The sequence below is a fragment of the Salmo salar genome, chromosome ssa04, assembly GCF_905237065.1.
Source record: "Salmo salar chromosome ssa04, Ssal_v3.1, whole genome shotgun sequence".
NCBI lineage: Eukaryota > Metazoa > Chordata > Actinopteri > Salmoniformes > Salmonidae > Salmo > Salmo salar.
The window spans coordinates 78,789,346-78,817,200 of record NC_059445.1 but is presented as its reverse complement, the minus strand read 5'-3'; the positions used below and the strand labels follow the sequence as shown (position 1 = coordinate 78,817,200).

At 43.8% G+C, this 27,855-nt stretch overlaps 1 protein-coding gene across 12 annotated transcripts in view; it reads left to right on the top strand.

The window, feature by feature from the left end:
• Positions 1-27,855, top strand: part of LOC106603880 (transcription factor COE1-A) — a 334,815-nt gene that overhangs the window by 200,026 nt on the left and 106,934 nt on the right. For 9 of the 12 annotated variants that reach the window (XM_045717371.1, XM_045717366.1, XM_045717373.1 and 6 more), the window contains exons 7-8: positions 2,743-2,824; positions 15,012-15,153. In XM_045717371.1, the coding sequence (XP_045573327.1) occupies positions 2,743-2,824; positions 15,012-15,153 (224 nt within the window). The remainder of the gene's footprint in view (positions 1-2,742; positions 2,825-15,011; positions 15,154-27,855) is intronic. The other 3 variants (XM_045717375.1, XM_045717372.1, XM_045717367.1) reach the window with 1 other exon arrangement.

Below are 27,855 nucleotides of genomic sequence, written 5' to 3'. Positions count from 1 at the left end.
ATAGAACTAGAGAGAAGATGAGAACTAGAGAGAAGATGAGAACTAGAGAGAAGATGAGAAGATGAGAAGGAGGTAGAGAACTAGAGAGAAGATGAGAACTAGAGAGAAGATGAGAACTAGAGAGAAGATGAGAACTAGAGAGAAGATGAGAACTAGAGAGAAGATGACATTTACATTTACGTCATTTAGCAGACGCTCTTATCCAGAGCGACTTACAAATTGGTGCATTCACCTTATGATATCCAGTGGAACAACCACTTTACAATCGTACATCTATATCCTTTTGAGAAGGAGATATAGAACTAGAGAGAAGATGAGAACTAGAGAGAAGATGAGAACTAGAGAGAAGATGAGAACTAGAGAGAAGATGAGAAGATGAGAAGGAGGTGTATAACTAGAGAGCAGTAGTGGACTAATTAGGTCTATGAATCTATGCTTATAGCACATTGTGGTCCCGTGTGGCTCAGTTGGCAGAGCATGGCACTTGCAATGCCAGGATTGTGGGTTTGATTCCTGGGGCCACCCTTGTATGTACATGTACTCACGCGTGACTGTAAGTGGCTTTGGATAAAAGTGTCTGCTAAAAGGCATATTATTGTATGTTATTGAGTGTGAGGTGGAATATCACATTGATCCTGTGGTCTGGACGTGTGATAATATCAATGTGTTCATTTATCTGCGTCCTCCTGTTGTGCAGACATCATTTGGCTGGTTGGGCCATGCTGTCAGCCACCAGGTCATTTCCCCTAGTCCACTGGAATGTGTTGACATTTACACACACCACCTATCCCAGTGTGTGTGTGTGTGTGTGTCCGGCCCTATGCCAGGCTGGCCAGCTGAAGCACTGTTTGTGGGTTTAGTACCCATCTGTGTGGGAGAGACTGTTAACATGAGAATCCATGGCTATTATTTTGAAGAATGTCACTGTGTGCGTGTGTGTGTGTGTGTGTGTGTGTGTGTGTGTGTGTGTGTGTGTGTGTGTGTGTGTGTGTGTGTGTGTGTGTGTGTGTCGTTCTCAGCAGCAGTGTGGCTGGTCCCCAGTGACCTTCTCTGTGAGACATGGCCACATAAGGCTGTGGATCAGTGGGCTGTCAAACCCGTCTCTGCCCAGCGACAGATGGACCTGCTCCACATTTCACCACTCTGCCTGTTGCTGTGTCTGTGTGCGTGCGCGTGCGTGTGTGTGTAGTGTGTCCTCCGTGTGTGTGAGGCTATGTGGACATTTCAGGAGGCTGAAAGTTCATGGACCGGGGAATCCTGTGTCCGTGACCTTCATGGGTCTCACCGCTTGGTGACGAGCTGTTGACAGCACAAACAAATACACTGTGGTACACGATTTGGTCACCGACAAAACTGTAATGACATAGACAACGAGTGTTTACAAACTGTAATGACAGACAACGAGTGTTTACAAACTGTAATGACATAGACAACGAGTGTTTACAAACTGTAATGACAGACAACGAGTGTTTACAAACTGTAATGACATAGACAACGAGTGTTTACAAACTGTAATGACAGACAACGAGTGTTTACAAACTGTAATGACAGACAACGAGTGTTTACAAACTGTAATGACATAGATAACGTGTGTTTACAAACTGTAATGACATAGACAACGAGTGTTTACAAACTGTAATGACAGACAACGAGTGTTTACAAACTGTAATGACAGACAACGAGTGTTTACAAACTGTAATGACATAGACAACGAGTGTTTACAAACTGTAATGACATAGACAACGAGTGTTTACAAACTGTAATGACATAGACAACGAGTGTTTACAAACTGTAATGACATAGACAACGAGTGTTTACAAACTGTAATGACAGACAACGAGTGTTTACAAACTGTAATGACATAGACAACGAGTGTTTACAAACTGTAATGACAGACAACGAGTGTTTACAAACTGTAATGACAGACAACGAGTGTTTACAAACTGTAATGACATAGATAACGTGTGTTTACAAACTGTAATGACAGACAACGAGTGTTTACAAACTGTAATGACATAGATAACGTGTGTTTACAAACTGTAATGACAGACAACGAGTGTTTACAAACTGTAATGACAGACAACGAGTGTTTACAAACTGTAATGACATAGACAACGAGTGTTTACAAACTGTAATGACAGACAACGAGTGTTTACAAACTGTAATGACATAGATAACGTGTGTTTACAAACTGTAATGACAGACAACGAGTGTTTACAAACTGTAATGACATAGATAACGTGTGTTTACAAACTGTAATGACATAGATAAAGTGTGTTTACAAACTGTAATGACAGACAACGAGTGTTTACAAACTGTAATGACATAGATAACGTGTGTTTACAAACTGTAATGACATAGATAAAGTGTGTTTACAAACTGTAATGACATAGACAACGAGTGTTTACAAGCTGTAATGACATAGATAACATGTGTTTACAAACTGTAATGACATAGATAACGAGTGTTTACAAGCTGTAATGACATAGACAACATGTGTTTACAAACTGCACTGCTGCACAATGGTGATAGAAATGGTGACATCACAATACAATCGTTTTATGTAGCTAGATGGTTATGAGAGATTTAAATCCCACAGCACTAGACACCTGTCACAGAGAGTCTGTCTGTCTGTCTGTCTGTCTGTCTGTCTGTCTGTCTGTCTGTCTGTCTGTCTGTCTGTCTGTCTGTCTGTCTGTCTGTCTGTCTGTCTGACTATTCCTCCTTCTGTGTGTTCTGTAGGTTCTTCCTGAAGTTTTTCCTGAAATGCAACCAGAACTGTCTGAAGAATGCAGGGAACCCACGGGACATGCGCCGCTTCCAGGTTAATAAAATAAATGAAATGTCTTATTCCCTTCTCTCTTTATTCTTCCTCTCTCATCTCCAAGCAGCGTCTCATTGTCCTCCTCTGATCGATTTATTTAACCCTCATTCCTCTCTATCCGCTCTCCTCATCTCTGTCCTCTTTCTTGTCTTCCCCCTCTCGTCCCTCTCTATCCGCTCTCCTCATCTCTGTCCTCTTTCTTGTCTTCCCCCTCTCGTCCCTCTCTATCCGCTCTCCTCATCTCTGTCCTCTTTCTTGTCTTCCCCCTCTCGTCCCTCTCTATCCGCTCTCCTCATCTCTGTCCTCTTTCTTGTCTTCCCCCTCTCGTCCCTCTCTATCCGCTCTCCTCATCTCTGTCCTCTTTCTTGTCTTCCCCCTCTCGTCCCTCTCTATCCGCTCTCCTCATCTCTGTCCTCTTTCTTGTCTTCCCCCTCTCGTCCCTCTCTATCCGCTCTCCTCATCTCTGTCCTCTTTCTTGTCTTCCCCCTCTCGTCCCTCTCTATCCGCTCTCATCATCTCTGTCCTCTTTCTTGTCTTCCCCCTCTCGTCCCTCTCTATCCGCTCTCCTCATCTCTGTCCTCTTTCTTGTCTTCCCCCTCTCATCCCTCTCTATCCGCTCTCCTCATCTCTGTCCTCTTTCTTGTCTTCCCCCTCTCATCCCTCTCTCCTCCGTTAGGTCAGGGGGCTGCATATTCTTCCTGAGCCTCTTTCCCAACACACACACACACACACACACACACACACACACACACACACACACAGACACAGACACAGACACACACACACACACACACACACACACACACACACACACACACACACACACACACACACACATCTATCAATCAATATCACATGGATTTATAAAGCCCTTTTTACATCAGCCGATGTCACAAAGTGCTGTACAGAAACTCAGCCTAAACCCCAAACAGCAAGCAATGCAGATATAGAAGCACGGTGGATAGAAAACAACTCCCTAGAGGGTCTCAGGAATGAGGTGGGTCTTAGGGATGAGGTGGGTCTCAGTGTTAAGCTGGGTCTCAGGAATGAGGTGTGTCTCAGTGTTGAGGTGGGTCTAAGTGTTGAGGTGGATCTCAGTGTTGAGGTGGGTGTCAGTGTTGAGGTGGATCTCAGTGTTGAGGTGGTATCAGTGTTGAGGTGGGTCTCAGTGTTGAGGTGGGTCTCAGTGATGAGGTGTGTCTCAGTGATGAGGTGGGTCTCAGTGATGAGCTGGGTCTCAGGAATGAGGTGTGTCTCAGTGTTGAGGTGTGTCTCAGTGATGAGGTGGGTCTCAGTGATGAGCTGGGTCTCAGGAATGAGGTGAGTCTCAGTGTTGAGGTGGGTCTCAGTGTTGAGGTGGGTCTCAGTGATGAGGTGGGTCTCAATGTTGAGATGTGTCTCAGTGTTGAGGTGGGTCTCAGTGATGAGGTGGGTCTCAGTGTTTAGGTGGGTCTCAGTGATGAGGTGGGTCTCAGTGTTTAGGTGGGTCTCAGTGTTGAGGTGGGTCTCAGTGATGAGGTGGGTCTCAGTGTTGAGGTGGGTCTCAGTGTTGAGGTGGGTCTCAGTGTTGAGGTGGGTCTCAGTGTTGAGGTGGGTCTCAGTGATGAGGTGGGTCTCAATGTTGAGGTGGGTCTCAGTGTTTAGGTGGGCCTCAGTGATGAGGTGGGTCTCAGTGTTTAGGTGGGTCTCAGTGATGAGGTGGGTCTCAGTGTTTAGGTGGGTCTCAGTGTTGAGGTGGGTCTCAGTGATGAGGTGGGTCTCAGTGTTGAGGTGGGTCTCAGTGTTGAGGTGGGTCTCAGTGTTGAGGTGGGTCTCAGTGTTGAGGTGGGTCTCAGGCATGTGTTGTGTGTCCGTGTGGTTCTGGTCCAGTGGTGACAGTGTAATTAGAGGGAGGCTGGCTGTCACGTCCTGACCAGTTTAGGGATTATTTGCTATTGTAGTTTGGTCAGGATGTGGCAGAGGGTATTTTGTTTATGTGTTTCGGGGTGGTGGTGTATGTAGTAGGGTGTTTGATTTATTATTTCCGGGTTTTGGTCTATGTTTTGTATTTCTATGTTCTTTCTGGTTTGTTGTATTTCTATGTTTAGGTTGATGGGGGGTTGGACTCTCAATTGGAGGCAGGTGCTTTCTCGTTGCCTCTGATTGAGAGTCCTATATATGGGTAATATTTTGGTTTGGTGTTGTGGGAGATTGTTTCCTGTTTTGTGTTCTTGGAGGGGTTGTTCCCCAATCCTGTATTTTGTATTAGAAGAAGTTTATTCATGAATTTTAGTAAACACGTATTTTGTTTACACTCATCCATGTCTCCTGCGCCTGACTCCGACACTTCTTCTAACTAGTGCATTACACTGGCAGGCCACAGAGAGGGGCTCAGAAAGCAGGGTTAGATAGCCAGGCTCTTCTCTGGTCCTCCTCTCCTCCAAATTAACAGTAAACATTACACTTACAGAAGTTCCAATATTGCTCTCTCTCTCTCTCTCTCTCTCTCTCTCTCTCTCTCTCTCTCTCTCTCTCTCTCTCTCTCTCTCTCTTCTCTCTCTCTCTCTCTCTCTCTCTCTCTCTCTCTCTCTCTCTCTCTCTCTCTCTCTCTCTCTCTTGAATTCCCTTTATCTCTCTTTCTTCTAGTCCTTTCTCTCTATATGTGTTTCTCTGACTCACAACTAATCCACTGCTGTCTCCTGTTACTTTATTTAGGGGTTGAGAGAAAGGTAGGGGAGGAGAGGCAAGGTGAAGTGCAGACAGAGGATACGGCTATCCATCAATTTCCTTAACCTGAGCAGAATTAGGAAGTGAAGACTTGAGACCAAATGGAGATATACTAGACCCAAATTGTGCTGACAGATTTCTTACACGGGCACACGTGGCTGTGAGTATGTATGTGTGTGTGTGTGTGTGTGTGTGAGTATGTATGTGTGTGAGTATGTATGTATGTATGTATGTATGTATGTATGTATGTATGTATGTATGTATGTATGTATGTATGTGTGTGTGTGTGTGTGTGTGTGTGTGTGTGAGTATGTGTGTGTGTGTGTGAGTATGTGTGTGTGTGTGTGTGTGTGTGTGTGTGTGTGTGTGTGTGTGTGTGTGTGTGTGTGTGTGTGTGTGTGTGTGTGTGTGTGTGTGAGTATGTGTGTGTGTGTGTGTGTGTGTGTGTGCTGTAATCCTGTCTGTGGTGGGACAGACATTGCATTTAAACAGTTGCTGTAATCCTGTCTGTGGTGGGACAGACATTGAGTTTAAACAGTTGCTGTAATCCTGTCTGTGGTGGGACAGACATTGTGTTTAAACAGTTGCTGTAATCCTGTCTGTGGTGGGACAGACATTGTGTTTAAACAGTTGCTGTAATCCTGTCTGTGGTGGGACAGACATTGAGTTTAAACAGTTGCTGTAATCCTGTCTGTGGTGGGACAGACATTGAGTTTAAACAGTTGCTGTAATCCTGTCTGTGGTGGGACAGACATTGAGTTTAAACAGTTGCTGTAATCCTGTCTGTGGTGGGACAGACATTGTGTTTAAACAGTTGCTGTAATCCTGTCTGTGGTGGGACAGACATTGAGTTTAAACAGTTGCTGTAATCCTGTCTGTGGTGGGACAGACATTGAGTTTAAACAGTTGCTGTAATCCTGTCTGTGGTGGGACAGACATTGAGTTTAAACAGTTGCTGTAATCCTGTCTGTGGTGGGACAGACATTGAGTTTAAACAGTTGCTGTAATCCTGTCTGTGGTGGGACAGACATTGTGTTTAAACAGTTGCTGTAATCCTGTCTGTGGTGGGACAGACATTGTGTTTAAACAGTTGCTGTAATCCTGTCTGTGGTGGGACAGACATTGAGTTTAAACAGTTGCTGTAATCCTGTCTGTGGTGGGACAGACATTGAGTTTAAACAGTTGCTGTAATCCTGTCTGTGGTGGGACAGACATTGAGTTTAAACAGTTGCTGTAATCCTGTCTGTGGTGGGATAGACATTGAGTTTAAACGGTTGCTGTAATCCTGTCTGTGGTGGGACAGACATTGAGTTTAAACGGTTGCTGTAATCCTGTCTGTGCTGGGACAGACATTGAGTTTAAACGGTTGCTGTAATCCTGTCTGTGGTGGGACAGACATTGCGTTTAAACGGTTGCTGTAATCCTGTCTGTGGTGGGACAGACATTGAGTTTAAACGGTTGCTGTAATCCTGTCTGTGGTGGGACAGACATTGTGTTTAAACAGTTGCTGTAATCCTGTCTGTGGTGGGACAGACATTGAGTTTAAACAGTTGCTGTAATCCTGTCTGTGGTGGGACAGACATTGTGTTTAAACAGTTGCTGTAATCCTGTCTGTGGTGGGACAGACATTGTGTTTAAACAGTTGCTGTAATCCTGTCTGTGGTGGGACAGACATTGAGTTTAAACAGTTGCTGTAATCCTGTCTGTGGTGGGACAGACATTGAGTTTAAACAGTTGCTGTAATCCTGTCTGTGGTGGGACAGACATTGAGTTTAAACAGTTGCTGTAATCCTGTCTGTGGTGGGACAGACATTGAGTTTAAACAGTTGCTGTAATCCTGTCTGTGGTGGGACAAACATTGAGTTTAAACGGTTGCTGTAATCCTGTCTGTGGTGGGACAGACATTGTGTTTAAACGGTTGCTGTAATCCTGTCTGTGGTGGGACAGACATTGAGTTTAAACGGTTGCTGTAATCCTGTCTGTGGTGGGACAGACATTGAGTTTAAACGGTTGCTGTAATCCTGTCTGTGGTGGGACAGACATTGAGTTTAAACGGTTGCTGTAATCCTGTCTGTGGTGGGACAGACATTGCGTTTAAACGGTTGCTGTAATCCTGTCTGTGGTGGGACAGACATTGAGTTTAAACGGTTGCTGTAATCCTGTCTGTGGTGGGACAGACATTGTGTTTAAACAGTTGCTGTAATCCTGTCTGTGGTGGGACAGACATTGAGTTTAAACAGTTGCTGTAATCCTGTCTGTGGTGGGACAGACATTGTGTTTAAACAGTTGCTGTAATCCTGTCTGTGGTGGGACAGACATTGTGTTTAAACAGTTGCTGTAATCCTGTCTGTGGTGGGACAGACATTGAGTTTAAACAGTTGCTGTAATCCTGTCTGTGGTGGGACAGACATTGAGTTTAAACAGTTGCTGTAATCCTGTCTGTGGTGGGACAGACATTGAGTTTAAACAGTTGCTGTAATCCTGTCTGTGGTGGGACAGACATTGAGTTTAAACAGTTGCTGTAATCCTGTCTGTGGTGGGACAGACATTGAGTTTAAACAGTTGCTGTAATCCTGTCTGTGGTGGGACAGACATTGAGTTTAAACAGTTGCTGTAATCCTGTCTGTGGTGGGACAGACATTGAGTTTAAACGGTTGCTGTAATCCTGTCTGTGGTGGGACAGACATTGAGTTTAAACGGTTGCTGTAATCCTGTCTGTTGTGGGACAGACATTGTGTTTAAACGGTTGCTGTAATCCTGTCTGTGGTGGGACAGACATTGTGTTTAAACGGTTGCTGTAATCCTGTCTGTGGTGGGACAGACATTGTGTTTAAACAGTTGCTGTAATCCTGTCTGTGGTGTGACAGACATTGAGTTTAAACAGTTGCTGTAATCCTGTCTGTGGTGGGACAGACATTGTGTTTAAACAGTTGCTGTAATCCTGTCTGTGGTGGGACAGACATTGTGTTTAAACAGTTGCTGTAATCCTGTCTGTGGTGGGACAGACATTGAGTTTAAACAGTTGCTGTAATCCTGTCTGTGGTGGGACAGACATTGAGTTTAAACAGTTGCTGTAATCCTGTCTGTGGTGGGACAGACATTGAGTTTAAACAGTTGCTGTAATCCTGTCTGTGGTGGGACAGACATTGAGTTTAAACAGTTGCTGTAATCCTGTCTTTGGTGGGACAGACATTGAGTTTAAACAGTTGCTGTAATCCTGTCTGTGGTGGGACAGACATTGAGTTTAAACAGTTGCTGTAATCCTGTCTGTGGTGGGACAGACATTGAGTTTAAACAGTTGCTGTAATCCTGTCTGTGGTGGGACAGACATTGAGTTTAAACAGTTGCTGTAATCCTGTCTGTGGTGGGACAGACATTGAGTTTAAACAGTTGCTGTAATCCTGTCTGTGGTGGGACAGACATTGAGTTTAAAGAGTTGCTGTAATCCTGTCTGTGGTGGGACAGACATTGTGTTTAAACAGTTGCTGTAATCCTGTCTGTGGTGGGACAGACATTGAGTTTAAACAGTTGCTGTAATCCTGTCTGTGGTGGGACAGACATTGTGTTTAAACAGTTGCTGTAATCCTGTCTGTGGTGGGACAGACATTGCATTTAAACAGTTGCTGTAATCCTGTCTGTGGTGGGACAGACATTGCATTTAAACAGTTGCTGTAATCCTGTCTGTGGTGGGACAGACATTGAGTTTAAACAGTTGCTGTAATCCTGTCTGTGGTGGGACAGACATTCCATTTAAACAGTTGCTGTAATCCTGTCTGTGGTGGGACAGACATTCCATTTAAACAGTTGCTGTAATCCTGTCTGTGGTGGGACAGACATTGCGGTGGTGCTCCGTATGTTACCCTGTCCGTTGTTTCTCTTTGGGCTCTATTGTAGAGGCCCTTCAGTCGAGAGGCCTGTGTTTCCTGGGGCTTAATTAGTAACTGGACTCATCCACAACTCACACACTGTAGGTCGGTGTGGTGTGGAGGGATGTACATACACTACAGTACACTCATTACTGGACTACTCATTACTACACTACAGTACACTCAGTACTGGACTACTCATTACTACACTACAGTACACTCATTACTACACTACAGTACACTCATTACTGGACTACTCATTACTACACTACAGTACACTCATTACTGGACTACTCATTACTACACTACAGTACACTCATTACTGGACTACTCATTACTACACTACAGTACACTCATTACTGGACTACTCATTACTACACTACAGTACACTCATTACTGGACTACTCATTACTACACTACAGTACACTCATTACTGGACTACTCATTACTACACTACAGTACACTCATTACTGGACTACTCATTACTACACTACAGTACACTCATTACTGGACTACTCATTACTACGCTACAGTACACTCATTACTGGCATATGCAATGCAACACCAAAGTCTCTCTCTGTGTGTGTGTGTGTGTGTGTATGTGTGTGTGTGTGTGTGTGTGTGTGTGTGTGTGTGTGTGTGTGTGTGTGTGTGTGTGTGTGTGTGTGTGTGTGTGTGTGCGTGTGTGTGTGTGTGTGTGTCTGTGTGTGTGTGTCTTCATTCTCTGAGAAGATGTGCGAACATCTCCTTTGTGTCCTCAGCCCAGCCAGTGACATGCCTGAGGAGAAATCACTAGGAACTATGTAACACACTCAGACTGAGAGAGAGAGAGAGAGAGACAGAGAGAGAGAGAGAGACAGAGAGAGAGACAGAGAGACAGACAGAGAGAGAGACAGAGAGAGAGACAGAGAGAGAGAGAGAGAGCCAGAGAGAGACAGAGAGAGAGAGAGAGAGAGAGAGAGAGAGAGAGAGAGAGAGAGAGAGAGAGAGAGAGAGAGGGGGGGGGAGGTTGACAATGAATGAAACAGAGAGTGGGGAGGTAGAGCTGTGAGTTGCTGTGGGGATTGGGGCAGGGAGTTAGGCAGACAGGGAGGTGTCAGTCCAGGGAGACTAGTGCTGGTGTTTGCCAAGTCCTTTTCAAGAGAGGCAAGAGCCTTTTGAAGCTGCAGAGATTAGAGGCTTTTCTGAGCACCAGGGGAGTCCTCTTAGCACAGCTCAGCCTAGTCCAGCCCGGTTCCTATTGGCCCACAGTAATGGAATCAGCACTCAGCAACACCAACCCATTAGCTACCTCCTATTGTCTCTGGGCTCTCGAATGAGGGACGCTTCTAATTAAATGAATCTGCATGGCATTCTATCTGCCAGCAGTCCCCAGTCTCAAGGAGAGAGGGAGAGAGGGAGAGACAGATAGAAGGAGAGACGGAGAGAGAGAGAGACAGATAGGAGAGACGGAGAGACAGAGAGAGAGAGACAGATAGGAGAGACGGAGAGAGAGAGAGAGAGACAGATAGGAGAGACGGAGAGAGAGAGAGAGAGAGGGAGAGACAGATAGGAGAGACGGAGAGAGGGAGAGAGACAGATAGGAGAGACGGAGAGACAGAGAGGGAGAGGGAGAGACAGAGAGACAGAGAGACAGATCGGAGAGAGGGAGAGACAGAGAGACAGAGAGACAGAGAGACAGATAGGAGAGACGGAGAGAGCGAGAGGCAGATAGGAGAGACGGAGAGAGAGAGAGAGAGAGAGAGGGAGAGAGGGAGCTGAGCTGTGCTGGGCTAAGAGGGACACCACACAGGAACAGATGCTGCAGGACTTTGATAAAAACACTGGGAATAGAGAGACGCGTGTGTAGAGGGGTGTTTGTAGAGGGGTGTGTGTAAAGGAGTGTGTGTAGAGGAGTGTGTGTAGAGGGGGGTGTGTAGAGGAATGTGTGTAGAGGAGTGTGTGTAGAGGGGTGTGTGTAGAGGAGTGTGTGTAGAGGAGTGTGTGTAGAGGGGTGTGTGTAGAGGAGTGTGTGTAGAGGAGTGTGTGTAGAGGGGTGTGTGTAGAGGGGTGTGTAGAGGAGTGTGTGTAGAGGGGTGTGTGTAGAGGAGTGTGTGTAGAGGAGTGTGTGTAGAGGGGTGTGTGTAGAGGGGTGTGTGTAGAGGAATGTGTGTGTAGAGGGGGGGTGTGTAGAGGGGTGTGTGTAGAGGGGGGTGTGTAGGTAGAGGGGTGTGTGTAGAGGGCGGTGTGTAGAGGAGTGTGTGTAGAGGGGGGTGTGTAGAGGAATGTGTGTGTAGAGGGGGGGTGTGTAGAGCGGTGTGTGTAGAGGAATGTGTGTGTAGGGGGAGGGGGGGTGTAGAGGAGTGTGTGTAGAGGAGTGTGTGTAGAGGAGTGTGTGTAGAGGGGTGTGTGTAGAGGAGTGTGTGTAGAGGAGTGTGTGTAGAGGGGTGTGTGTAGAGGGGTGTGTGTAGAGGAGTGTGTAGAGGAGTGTGTGTAGAGGGATGTGTGTAGAGGAGTGTGTGTAGAGGGGTGTGTGTAGAGGAGTGTGTGTAGAGGGGTGTGTGTAGAGGGGTGTGTGTAGAGGAGTGTGTGTAGAGGAGTGTGTGTAGAGGGGTGTGTGTAGAGGAGTGTGTGTAGAGGAGTGTGTGTAGAGGGGGGGGTGTAGAGGAGTGTGTGTGTAGAGGGGTGTGTGTAGAGGAGTGTGTGTAGAGGAGTGTGTGTAGAGGAGTGTGTGTAGAGGGGTGTGTGTAGAGGGGGGTGTAGGTAGAGGGGTGTGTGTAGAGGGGTGTGTGTAGAGGAGTGTGTGTAGAGGGGGTGTGTGTAGAGGAGTGTGTAGAGGAGTGTGTGTAGAGGGGTGTGTGTAGAGGGGTGTGTGTAGAGGAGTGTGTGTAGAGGAGTGTGTGTAGAGGAGTGTGTGTAGAGGGGTGTGTGTAGAGGGGTGTGTGTAGAGGAGTGTGTGTAGAGGGGAGTGTGTAGAGGAGTGTGTAGAGGGGTGTGTAGAGGGGTGTGTGTAGAGGAGTGTGTGTAGAGGGGTGTGTGTAGAGGAGTGTGTGTAGAGGAGTGTGTGTAGAGGGGTGTGTGTAGAGGTGTGTGTGTAGAGGAGTGTGTAGAGGAGTGTGTGTAGAGGAGTGTGTGTAGAGGAGTGTGTGTAGAGGAGTGTGTGTAGAGGGGTGTGTGTAGAGGAGTGTGTGTAGAGGGGTGTGTGTAGAGGGGTGTGTGTAGAGGGGTGTGTGTAGAGGAATGTGTGTAGAGGAATGTGTGTGTAGAAGGGTGTGTGTAGAGGGGTGTGTGTAGAGGAGTGTGTGTAGAGGAGTGTGTGTAGAGGGGTGTGTGTAGAGGGGTGTGTGTAGAGGAGTGTGTGTAGAGGGGTGTGTGTAGAGGGGTGTGTGTAGAGGAGTGTGTGTAGAGGGGGGGTGTGTAGAGGAATGTGTGTGTAGAGGGGGGGTGTGTAGAGGAGTGTGTGTAGAGGAGTGTGTGTAGAGGGGTGTGTGTAGAGGAATGTGTGTGTAGAGGGGGGGTGTGTAGAGGGGTGTGTGTAGAGGGGGTGTGTAGGTAGAGGGGTGTGTGTAGAGGGGGGTGTGTAGAGGAGTGTGTGTAGAGGGGGGTGTGTAGAGGAATGTGTGTGTAGAGGGGGGGTGTGTAGAGCGGTGTGTGTAGAGGAATGTGTGTGTAGGGGGAGGGGGGGTGTAGAGGGGGGTGTGTAGAGGAGTGTGTGTAGAGGGGGTGTGTAGAGGGGGTGTGTAGAGGAATGTGTGTGTAGGGGGGGGTGGTGTAGAGGAGTGTGTGTAGAGGGGGTGTGTAGTGGGGTTTGTGTAGAGGAATGTGTGTGTAGAGGGGTGCGGGGTGTAGAGGCGGGGGTGTAGAGGGGGGTGTGTAGGTAGAGGGGTGTGTGTAGAGGGGTGTGTGTAGAGGAGTGTGTGTAGAGGAATGTGTGTGTAGAGGGGTGTGTGTAGAGGAGTGTGTGTAGAGGAGTGTCTGTAGAGGGGTGTGTGTAGAGGGGTGTGTGTAGAGGAGTGTGTGTAGAGGAGTGTGTGTAGAGGGGTGTGTGTAGAGGGGTGTGTGTAGAGGGGTGTGTGTAGAGGAGTGTGTGTAGAGGAGTGTGTGTAGAGGGGTGTGTGTAGAGGAGTGTGTGTATAGGAGTGTGTGTAGAGGGGGGGTGTAGGTAGAGGGGTGTGTGTAGAGGAGTGTGTGTAGAGGGGTGTGTGTAGATGAGTGTGTGTAGAGGAGTGTGTGTAGAGGGGTGTTGTGTAGAGGAGTGTGTGTAGAGGAGTGTGTGTAGAGGAGTGTGTGTAGAGGGGTGTGTGTAGAGGAGTGTGTGTAGAGGGGGGGTGTAGGTAGAGGGGTGTGTGTAGAGGGGTGTGTGTAGAGGAGTGTGTGTAGAGGGGGGTGTGTAGAGGTGGGTGTGTAGAGGAGTGTGTGTAGAGGAGTGTGTGTAGAGGAGTGTGTGTGTAGAGGGGGGGTGTGTAGAGGGGGGGGTGGGTGTAGGGGGGTGTATGTGTAGAGGGGGGGGGTGTAAAGGCGTGTGTGTAGATGTGTGTGTGTAGATGTGTGTGTGTACATGTGTGTGTGTGTTCATTAGCCCAGAGAAAGCAAGGATCAGAGTGGAGTGAGCAGTGGTTCACAATCACAACACCACTGATAGAGCAGGTTCTGGGGGGAGGGAGGGAGGGAGGTTAAGAAAACGGTGTCTGTATTAGCTCCTCCGAGGTGATGACAGGATTTGGATAAGAAACATGTTTTTGTCCTGTATTGTAGTTCTCGAATAGCACAAGGGTGAATGTAGAGAAACACACAAGACATATGCATCCACAGAGTACATTAAAACACACAAGACATATGCATCCACAGAGTACATTAAAACACACAAGACATATGTCACGGCTGTCTAAAGGATCGGACCAAAGTGCAGCGTGGTTGTAGTTCCACATTTTATTAAATCCTTAAAACTTTGCAAAACATAAATAACTGAGTTGAAAAAAACAACAAACCGTGACGCAGAGAGAAACAAACACTACACAAAATATAATCACCCACAAAACCCAGGAAGAAAAACCCCTACTTAAATATCATCTCCAATTAGAGACAACGAGGACCAGCTGCCTCCAATTGGAGATCATCCCAAACAAGCCAACATAGAAATACACAAACTAGAACCTAAGAACATAGAAATAGAAAACATCGAAAAACACAAAACACCCCCTGTCACGCCCTGACCTACTCTACCATAGAAAATCACATCTTACTATGGTCAGGACGTGACAACATATGCATCCACAGAGTACATTAAAACACACAAGACATATGCATCCACAGAGTATATTAAAACACACAGACGTTCTTATATGAAGAAGTACAAATTGTTGGTTATTTTATATTTTAAATGTTTTATATATTTATTTATTTGATCATTTGTTTTGTATTTTCCTATTTTTATTTTTTGATTGTTGGTTATTGAAAGTGCATAGAAGCTGGCTGGACTAGGAGTTTCAGATTTCCATTGACCCTACGTTAAGTCAGCACCCTGTATCACTATGATGATGTATATGTTATGGTTGTAGATGGAATGCTCCGATCTGGAGACAACTCAGATTTGTCAAAATACCTAACCTTTGACCTCTGTGTGTGTCTATGTCCAGGTGGTGGTGTCTACTACGGTCAGTGTGGACGGACATGTCCTGGCGGTCTCTGACAACATGTTTGTCCACAACAACTCCAAACACGGCCGCAGGGCTCGTAGACTGGATCCTTCGGAAGGTACGCCGTCTTACCTGGAGCATGGTAGGCATCCTCTCACTTTTCTACTGTACGGCTGTCTGTCTCTCAGTCTGTCTGCCCTCTGGTCTGACCGTCTGTCTGTCTGCCCTCTGGTCTGACCGTCTGTCTGTCTCTCAGTCAGTCTACAGTATATGAGTCTGAGTCTCTGTCTCTCTGTGTTTGTCCATCTGCCTGACTTTGTCCATTTGGCTGTGTGTGTGTGTGTGTGTGTGTGTGTGTGTGTGTGTGTGTGTGTGTGTGTGTGTGTGTGTGTGTGTGTGTGTGTGTGTGTGTGTGTGTGTGTGTGTGTGTGTCTGTGTGTCTGGGTGGGTGGGAGGAGACAGGGTGGGAGGGGCAGGGTGGGGGAAGTCAGGGTGGGGGAGACAGGGTGGGAGGGAGCAGGGTGGGAGGAGGCAGGGTGGGGGAGACAGGGTGGGAGGGAGCAGGGTGGGGGGAGACAGGGTGGGAGAAGGCAGGGTGGGGGAGACAGGGTGCTGCCTCCTCCCACCCTGCTCCCTCCCACCCTGTCTCCCCCCACCCTCTCCCTCCCACCCTGCTCCCTCCCACCCTGTCTCCCCCACCCTGCTCCCTCCCACCCTGTCTCCCCCCACCCTGCCCCTCCCACCCTGTCTCCCCCACCCTGCCTCCTCCCACAGGGTGGGAGGGAGCAGGGTGGGGGGGAGACAGGTTGGGAGAGGGCAGGGTGGGAGGAGAGCAGGGTGGGGGGGGGAGACAGGGTGGGAGGGAGCAGGGTGGGAGGGAGCAGGGTGGGGGAGACAGGGTGGGGGGGAGCAGGGTGGGGGAGAAACAGGGTGAAAGGGGGCAGGGTGGGAGGGAGACAGGGTGGGGGAGACAGGGTGGGGGAGCAGGGTGGGAGGGAGCAGGGTGGGGGGGAGACAGGGTGGGGGGGGAGACAGGGTGGGGGAGACAGGGTGGGGGGAGAGCCACAGCACAATGACCCTGTCAGATTGCATACTTCTACACTTTATTATCTCATGATTAGATATGCACCAGGGCCAGACACACACACATCACTGCACATGTGCTCAGCATAAACACATGAACACATAATCACATCCCAATGGATTGCCATTGACAGCTCCCCTTCTCAATAATGGATGGGTAAAATAGTCAGGAAAATTCACTTTCTCCCTCACTGCCGAGCAAAAAGGCTTTTCGGGGGGCTCTTAGAGGATGAGACTGAGCAACAAAGCAGTCATTTCCCAAGTGCAGCCCGTTGTCTTTGAATTGCACAAATGCTTCATGAGGATCCACAGGCTTAAGGCAGAACACATTTCCTCAGAGTCAGGGGGCCTTAACCCTGGGCCTGCCTGCCTGCCTGCCTGCCTGCCTGCCTGCCTGTCTGTCTGTCTGTCTGTCTGTCTGTCTGTCTGTCTGTCTGTCTGTCTGTCTGTCTGGCTGGCTGGCTGGCTGGCTGGCTGGCTGGCTGGCTGGCTGGCTGGCTGGCTGGCTGGCTGTGTGGCTGTGTGGCTGTGTGGCTGTGTGGCTGTCCGTGTGTGTGCCCATATTTCTGTCTATCTGTCTGTCTCTCTCGCTCTCTCTCTCTCTCTGTCTTTCTGTCTCTCGCTTTCTCGCTTTCTAACCCTGGGCCTGCCTGTCTGTCTGTCTGTCTGTCTGTCTGTCTGTCTGTCTGTCTGTCTGTCTGTCTGTCTGTCTGTCTGTCTGTCTGTCTGTCTGTCTGTCTGTCTGTCTGTCTGTCTGGCTGTGTGGCTGTGTGGCTGTCCGTGTGTGTGCCCATATTTCTGTCTATCTGTCTGTCTCTCTCTCTCTCTCTCTCTGTCTTTCTGTCTCTCGCTTTCTCGCTCTCTCAATTCAATTCAAGGGGATTTATTGGCATGGGAAACATATGTTAAACATATGTTAAAGTAAGTGAAGTAGATAATATACAAAGTGAAATAAACAATAAAAATGAACAGTAAACATTACACTTACAGAAGTTCCAAAAGAATAAAGACATTTCAAATGTCATATTATGTATATATACAGTGTTGTGCAAAAGGGAAAATAAAGAAACATAAATATGGGTTGTATTTACAATGGTGTTTGTTCTTCACTGGTTGCCCTTTTCTTGTGGCAACAGGTCACACATCTTGCTGCTGTGATGCTACACTGTGGTATTTCACCCAGTAGATATGGGACTTTATCATTTCAAATTCTTTGTGGGTCTGTGTAATCTGAGGGAAATATGTGTCTCTAAAATGGTCATACATTTGGCAGGAGGTTAGGAAGTGCAGCTCAGTTTCCACCTCATTTTGTGGGCAGTGTGCACATAGCCTGTCTTCTTTTGAGAGCCAGGTCTGCCCACGGCGGCCTTTCTCAATAGCAAGGCAATGCTCACTGAGTCTGTACATAGTCAAAGCTTTCCTTAAGTTTGGGTCAGTCACAGTGGTCAGGTATTCTGCCAATGTGTACTCTCTGTTTAGGGCCAAATAGCATTCCAGTTTGCTCTGTTTTTTTTGTTAATTCTTTCCAATGTGTCAAGAAATAATCTTTTTGTTTTCTCATGATTTGGTTGGGTCTAATTGTGTTGCTGTCCTGGGGCTCTGTGGGGTGTGTTTGTGAACAGAGCCCCAGGACCAGCTTGCTTAGCGGACTCTTCACCAGGTTCTCTCTCTCTCTCTCTCTCTCTCTCTCTCTCTCTCTCAATTCAATTCAAGGGGCTTTATTGGCATGGGAAACATATGTTAACATTTCCAAAGCAAGTGAAGTAGATATTATACAAAAGTTAAATAAACCATACAAATGAACAGTAAACATTACACTCACAGAAGTTCCAAAAGAATAAAGACATTTCAAATGTCATAATATGTCTATATACAGCTTTGTAACGATGTGCAAATGGTTAAAGTACAAAAGGGAAAATGTATAAACATAAATATGGGTTGTATTTACAATGGAGTTTGTTCTTCACTGGTAGCCCTTTTCTTGTGGCAACAGGTCACACATCTTGCTGCTGTGATGGTACACTGTGGTATTTCACCCAGTAGATATGAGAGTGCCGTGTCTTTACTATGGATTCAATTTTATGACATGCTATTTTATCAAATAAATTCTCTGTAATTAATATTACCTGATTAAACTAATCATGTAAATTGGATTAACTAGGAAGTTGGGGCACCACGGAAGAATGTTAATTGAGCTGTTGTCTTCTGAATAAACTCTCAAAGACCGAATAAACTCTTAAAGACCTGGTAATCTTTTATATCAATAGCAGTCAATCATTAATTATTTTTTACCTTCTATCAGTCTCATCTGAACGTCATAAAAGTCTTGGTTATCTTCACGAACCCTGGCTAACAAGTTGAATCAGCAATACAACATTTGGTATAATTATTTATTTACTAAATAATCACACAGAGTTACATATACACAGGATGGATCATACATTGATGACTAATTCTGTCACAAAAGAAAACGTCCCTAGCGGACGAAACTGATGACGGCTGGTTACACAAAGAAAGGGGGTTGGGTTTGAATGAAAGAGCGGGAAGACTGAGGACAAACAGGATTAGGTCTCTATTGGACCTTATGAAGCTATGCTATCGTAAATACAGAATCTTATGCATTGTAAATAACCGCCCATTCGGAAAAGGAAAATACAGACTCACTGAGTCTGTACATAGTCAAAGCTTTCCTTAAGTTTAGGTCAGTCACAGTGGTCAGGTATTCTGCCATTGTGTACTCTCTGTTTAGGGCCAGATCTCTCTCTCTCTCAGACACACTGTGGATGGATCTGGCCAAGGAGAGAAAGAAAGAGAGAGGGAGAGAGAAAGAAAGAAAGAAAGAAAGAAAGAAAGAGAGGGAGGGAGAGCAGGAAAAAGGAGCTCCCAGGGAAGCGGATGTCCTCAAGCGCCCTGAGGGAGGAGGACGGACAGTTACTGTACTATATGAGTGTCTGTCTGTCTGTCTGTCTGTCTGTCTGTCTGTCTGTCTGTCTGGCTGGCTGTCTGTCTGTCTGTCTGTCTGTCTGTCTGGCTGGCTGGCTGGCTGGCTGGCTGTGTGGCTGTCTGTCTGTCTGTCTGTCTGTCTGTCTGTCTGGCTGGCTGGCTGGCTGGCTGGCTGGCTGGCTGGCTGGCTGGCTGTGTGGCTGGCTGGCTGTGTGGCTGTGTGGCTGTCCGTGTGTGTGCCCATATTGCTGTCTGTCTGTCTGTCTGTCTGTCTGTCTGTCTGTCTGTCTGTCTGTCTGGCTGGCTGGCTGGCTGGCTGGCTGGCTGGCTGTGTGGCTGTGTGGCTGTCTGTGTGGCTGTCCGTGTGTGTGCCCATATTGCTGTCTGTCTGTCTGTCTGTCTGTCTGTCTGTCTGTCTGTCTGTCTGTCTGTCTGTCTGTCTGTCTGTCTGTCTGTCTGTCTGTCTGTCTGTCTGGCTGGCTGGCTGGCTGGCTGGCTGGCTGGCTGGCTGGCTGGCTGTGTGGCTGTCTGTGTGGCTGTCTGTGTGGCTGTCCGTGTGTGTGCCCATATTGCTGTCTGTCTGTCTGTCTGTCTGTCTGTCTGTCTGTCTGTCTGTCTGTCTGTCTGTCTGTCTGTCTGGCTGGCTGGCTGGCTGGCTGGCTGGCTGGCTGGCTGGCTGGCTGGCTGGCTGTGTGTGTGTGTGTCCATATTTCTGTCTGTCTGTTCGCACATGATCATGCCAGGGTTAAAATGTGTTTGTGTGTGTTTACGTCTAAATGTTTTGTTGTATGTTCAGTATGCATTTCATTGTGTGTGTGTGTGTTTACTGTATGTGTGTGTGTAGCGTGTTGTACGGCAAGCGAGCAGCACGGGGAGCAGATGGCGAAGAGGAAGGCTGGTAAAGTTTAATCCTATCAAATGGATTGCCGCTTCTCCATCTGGTTAATCCACGCATAATTTCAGCGTGGGCGAAACAGGCGATTTAGGCCAAGATTACTGTCACAGACTGCTGGCCCAGGCCATCCTCATCCCTCACAGGTTTACCACTGGGCCACTTTGCATTATGGTTGGGTTTCCACAAGAAGGAAGACAGGAGACCCAGTCTCAGCCCGAAGATAAGGGCTCATCTCAATTCATCCTGCTGAATATTGGTGGATTACAGTCCTCTCACAAAGCTGACATCCCCAATACATGTCAAATAAAGAAGACTAATGTGTTTATTTAAGTTAGTCATTTTTCTGTCAACTAAAGAAGGCTGTGATTATTAAGGGAGAGAAGACCTTCCATTAAAACATACATTGTGAAAATAAGGACTTACTCTGTGCTCGTTTTATGACCGCAGCACAGCCGTGCTAAAATAGTCATTTAATATGCCGTCTCGTGTACAATTATTGGTATTATAATACCATGTAGTCTGTAGCACTGTTTAGATACACAATACTGATGACTGGATTGCTCTACTCTATTCTATTCTATACTACTCTACTCTACTGTACTCTATTCTATACTACTCTACTCTATTCTATACTACTCTACTCTACTCTACTCTACTCTATTCTACACTACTCTATTCTATACTACTCTACTCTACTCTACTCTATTCTACACTACTCTACTCTACTCTATTCTACTCTACTCTATTCTACACTACTCTACTCTACTCTATTCTATACTACTCTACTCTACTCTACTCTACTCTACTCTATTCTATACTACTCTACTCTACTCTATTCTATACTACTCTACTCTATTCTACACTACTCTACTCTACTCTACTCTACTCTACACTACTCTACTCTATTCTATACTACTCTACTCTACTCTACTCTATTCTACACTACTCTACTCTATTCTACACTACTCTACTCTATTCTACACTACTCTACTCTATTCTACACTACTCTACTCTATTCTATACTACTCTACTCTACTCTATTCTACACTACTCTACTCTACTCTATTCTACACTACTCTACTCTACTCTACTCTATTCTACACTACTCTACTCTACTCTATTCTATACTACTCTACTCTACTCTATTCTACACTACTCTACTCTATTCTACACTACTCTACTCTATTCTATACTACTCTACTCTACTCTATTCTACACTACTCTACTCTCCTCTATTCTACACTACTCTACTCTACTCTATTCTACACTACTCTACTCTATTCTATACTACTCTACTCTACTCTACTCTATTCTACACTACTCTACTCTACTCTATTCTATACTACTCTACTCTACTCTACTCTACTCTATTCTATACTACTCTACTCTACTCTACTCTATTCTATACTACTCTACTCTATTCTACACTACTCTACTCTACTCTACTCTACTCTACACTACTCTACTCTATTCTATACTACTCTACTCTACTCTACTCTATTCTATACTACTCTACTCTACTCTACTCTATTCTACACTACTCTACTCTATTCTACACTACTCTACTCTATTCTACACTACTCTACTCTATTCTATACTACTCTACTCTACTCTATTCTACACTACTCTACTCTACTCTATTCTACACAACTCTACTCTACTCTATTCTATACTACTCTACTCTACTCTATTCTACACTACTCTACTCTATTCTACACTACTCTACTCTATTCTATACTACTCTACTCTACTCTATTCTACACTACTCTACTATACTCTACTCTATTCTACACTACTCTACTCTATTCTACACTACTCTACTCTATTATATACTACTCTACTCTACTATATTCTACACTACTCTACTCTACTCTACTCTACTCTATTCTACACTACTCTACTCTATTCTACACTACTCTACTCTACTCTATTCTATACTACTCTACTCTACTCTATTCTACACTACTCTACTCTACACTACTCTACTCTATTCTACATTACTCTACTCTATTCTACACTACTCTACTCTACTGTACTCTACTCTACTCTACTCTATTCTACTCTATTCTGCTCTACTCTACTCTATTCTACTCTACTCTACTCTACTCTATTCTACACTACTCTACTCTATTCTATACTACTCTACTCTACTCTATTCTACACTACTCTACTATACTCTACTCTATTCTACACTACTCTACTCTACTCTATTCTACACTACTCTACTCTATTCTATACTACTCTACTCTACTCTACTCTATTCTACACTACTCTACTCTACTCTACTCTACTCTACTCTACTCTATTCTATACTACTCTACTCTACTCTATTCTATACTACTCTACTCTATTCTATATTACTCTACTCTACTCTATTCTATACTACTCTACTCTACTCTATTCTACACTACTCTATTCTATACTACTCTACTCTACTCTACTCTATTCTACACTACTCTACTCTACTCTACTCTACTCTATTCTACACTACTCTACTCTATTCTACACTACTCTACTCTACTCTATTCTACACTACTCTACTCTATTATATACTACTCTACTCTACTCTATTCTACACTACTCTACTCTACTCTATTCTACACTACTCTACTCTACTCTACTCTACTCTATTCTACACTACTCTACTCTACTCTATTCTATACTACTCTACTCTACTCTATTCTACACTACTCTACTCTAATCTACACTACTCTACTCTATTCTATACTACTCTACTCTACTCTATTCTACACTACTCTACTATACTCTACTCTATTCTACACTACTCTACTCTATTCTACACTACTCTACTCTATTCTATACTACTCTACTCTACTATATTCTACACTACTCTACTCTACTCTACTCTACTCTATTCTACACTACTCTACTCTATTCTACACTACTCTACTCTACTCTATTCTATACTACTCTACTCTACTCTATTCTACACTACTCTACTCTACACTACTCTACTCTATTCTACATTACTCTATTCTATTCTACACTACTCTACTCTACTGTACTCTACTCTACTCTATTCTACTCTATTCTGCTCTACTCTATTCTGCTCTACTCTACTCTATTCTACTCTACTCTATTCTACACTACTCTACTCTATTCTATACTACTCTACTCTACTCTATTCTACACTACTCTACTATACTCTACTCTATTCTACACTACTCTACTCTACTCTATTCTACACTACTCTACTCTATTCTATACTACTCTACTCTACTCTACTCTATTCTACACTACTCTACTCTACTCTACTCTATTCTATACTACTCTACTCTATTCTATATTACTCTACTCTACTCTATTCTATACTACTCTACTCTACTCTATTCTACACTACTCTATTCTATACTACTCTACTCTACTCTACTCTATTCTACACTACTCTACTCTACTCTACTCTATTCTACACTACTCTACTCTATTCTACACTACTCTACTCTACTCTATTCTACACTACTCTACTCTATTATATACTACTCTACTCTACTCTATTCTACACTACTCTACTCTACTCTATTCTACACTACTCTACTCTACTCTACTCTATTCTACACTACTCTACTCTACTCTATTCTATACTACTCTACTCTACTCTATTCTACACTACTCTACTCTATTCTACACTACTCTACTCTATTCTATACTACTCTACTCTACTCTATTCTACACTACTCTACTATACTCTACTCTATTCTACACTACTCTACTCTATTCTACACTACTCTACTCTATTCTATACTACTCTACTCTACTATATTCTACACTACTCTACTCTACTCTACTCTACTCTATTCTACACTACTCTACTCTATTCTACACTACTCTACTCTACTCTATTCTATACTACTCTACTCTACTCTATTCTACACTACTCTACTCTACACTACTCTACTCTATTCTACATTACTCTATTCTATTCTACACTACTCTAGTCTACTGTACTCTACTCTACTCTACTCTATTCTACTCTATTCTGCTCTACTCTACTCTATTCTACTCTACTCTACTCTACTCTACTCTATTCTACACTACTCTACTCTACTCTACTCTATTCTACACTACTCTACTCTATTCTACACTACTCTACTCTACTCTATTCTATACTACTCTACTCTACTCTACTCTATTCTACACTACTCTACTCTACTCTATTCTACTCTACACTACTCTACTCTATTCTACATTACTCTACTCTATTCTACACTACTCTACTGTACTGTACTCTACTCTACTCTATTCTACTCTATTCTGCTCTACTCTACTCTACTCTACTCTATTCTATACTACTCTACTCTACTCTATTCTACACTACTCTACTATACTCTACTCTACTCTACTCTACACTACTCTACTCTATTCTACACTACTCTACTCTATTCTACACTACTCTACTCTATTCTATACTACTCTACTCTACTCTACTCTATTCTATACTACTCTACTCTACTCTACTCTATACTACTCTACTCTACTCTACTCTATTCTACACTACTCTACTCTACTCTATTCTACACTACTCTACTCTATTCTATACTATACTACTCTACTCTACTCTACTCTATTCTACACTACTCTACTCTACTCTACTCTACACTACTCTACTCTATTCTACACTCACTCTACTCTACTCTATTCTATACTACTCTACTCTACTCTATTCTACACTACTCTACTCTATCTCTACACTACTCTACTCTATTCTATACTACTCTACTCTACTCTACTCTATTCTACACTACTCTACTCTACTCTACTCTACTCTACTCTACTCTACTCTATTCTATACTACTCTCCTCTACTCTATTCTATACTACTCTACTCTATTCTATATTACTCTACTCTACTCTATTCTATACTACTCTACTCTACTCTATTCTACACTACTCTATTCTATACTACTCTACTCTACTCTACTCTATTCTACACTACTCTACTCTACTCTACTCTACTCTATTCTACACTACTCTACTCTATTCTACACTACTCTACTCTACTCTATTCTACACTACTCTACTCTATTATATACTACTCTACTCTATTCTACACTACTCTACTCTACTCTATTCTACACTACTCTACTCTACTCTACTCTATTCTACACTACTCTACTCTACTCTATTCTATACTACTCTACTCTACTCTATTCTACACTACTCTACTCTAATCTACACTACTCTACTCTATTCTATACTACTCTACTCTACTCTATTCTACACTACTCTACTATACTCTACTCTATTCTACACTACTCTACTCTATTCTACACTACTCTACTCTATTCTATACTACTCTACTCTACTATATTCTACACTACTCTACTCTACTCTACTCTACTCTATTCTACACTACTCTACTCTATTCTACACTTACTCTACTCTACTCTATTCTATACTACTCTACTCTACTCTATTCTACACTACTCTACTCTACACTACTCTACTCTATTCTACATTACTCTATTCTATTCTACACTACTCTACTCTACTGTACTCTACTCTACTCTATTCTACTCTATTCTGCTCTACTCTATTCTGCTCTACTCTACTCTATTCTACTCTACTCTATTCTACACTACTCTACTCTATTCTATACTACTCTACTCTACTCTATTCTACACTACTCTACTATACTCTACTCTATTCTACACTACCTCACTCTACTCTATTCTACACTACCTCACTCTATTCTATACTACTCTACTCTACTCTACTCTATTCTACACTACTCTACTCTACTCTACTCTACTCTATTCTATACTACTCTACTCTATTCTATATTACTCTACTCTACTCTATTCTATACTACTCTACTCTACTCTATTCTACACTACTCTATTCTATACTACACTACTCTACTCTACTCTATTCTACACTACTCTACTCTATTATATACTACTCTACTCTACTCTATTCTACACTACTCTACTCTACTCTATTCTACACTACTCTACTCTACTCTACTCTATTCTACACTACTCTACTCTACTCTATTCTATACTACTCTACTCTACTCTATTCTACACTACTCTACTCTATTCTATACTACTCTACTCTACTCTATTCTACACTACTCTACTATACTCTACTCTATTCTACACTACTCTACTCTATTCTACACTACTCTACTCTATTCTATACTACTCTACTCTACTATATTCTACACTACTCTACTCTACTCTACTCTACTCTATTCTACACTACTCTACTCTATTCTACACTACTCTACTCTACTCTATTCTATACTACTCTACTCTACTCTATTCTACACTACTCTACTCTACACTACTCTACTCTATTCTACATTACTCTATTCTATTCTACACTACTCTAGTCTACTGTACTCTACTCTACTCTACTCTATTCTACTCTATTCTGCTCTACTCTACTCTATTCTACTCTACTCTACTCTACTCTACTCTATTCTACACTACTCTACTCTACTCTACTCTATTCTACACTACTCTACTCTATTCTACACTACTCTACTCTACTCTATTCTATACTACTCTACTCTACTCTACTCTATTCTACACTACTCTACTCTACTCTATTCTACTCTACACTACTCTACTCTCTATTCTACATTACTCTACTCTATTCTACACTACTCTACTGTACTGTACTCTACTCTATTCTACTCTATTCTGCTCTACTCTACTCTACTCTACTCTATTCTATACTACTCTACTCTACTCTATTCTACACTACTCTACTATACTCTACTCTACTCTACTCTACACTACTCTACTCTATTCTACACTACTCTACTCTATTCTACACTACTCTACTCTATTCTATACTACTCTACTCTACTCTACTCTATTCTATACTACTCTACTCTACTCTACTCTATACTACTCTACTCTACTCTACTCTATTCTACACTACTCTACTCTACTCTATTCTACACTACTCTACTCTATTCTATACTATACTACTCTACTCTACTCTACTCTATTCTACACTACTCTACTCTACTCTACTCTACACTACTCTACTCTATTCTACACTACTCTACTCTACTCTATTCTATACTACTCTACTCTACTCTATTCTACACTACTCTACTCTATTCTACACTACTCTACTCTATTCTATACTACTCTACTCTACTCTACTCTATTCTACACTACTCTACTCTACTCTACTCTACTCTACTCTACTCTACTCTATTCTATACTACTCTACTCTACTCTATTCTATACTACTCTACTCTATTCTATATTACTCTACTCTACTCTATTCTATACTACTCTACTCTACTCTATTCTACACTACTCTATTCTATACTACTCTACTCTACTCTACTCTATTCTACACTACTCTACTCTACTCTACTCTACTCTATTCTACACTACTCTACTCTATTCTACACTACTCTACTCTACTCTATTCTACACTACTCTACTCTATTATATACTACTCTACTCTATTCTACACTACTCTACTCTACTCTATTCTACACTACTCTACTCTACTCTACTCTATTCTACACTACTCTACTCTACTCTATTCTATACTACTCTACTCTACTCTATTCTACACTACTCTACTCTAATCTACACTACTCTACTCTATTCTATACTACTCTACTCTACTCTATTCTACACTACTCTACTATACTCTACTCTATTCTACACTACTCTACTCTATTCTACACTACTCTACTCTATTCTATACTACTCTACTCTACTATATTCTACACTACTCTACTCTACTCTACTCTACTCTATTCTACACTACTCTACTCTATTCTACACTACTCTACTCTACTCTATTCTATACTACTCTACTCTACTCTATTCTACACTACTCTACTCTACACTACTCTACTCTATTCTACATTACTCTATTCTATTCTACACCACTCTACTCTACTGTACTCTACTCTACTCTATTC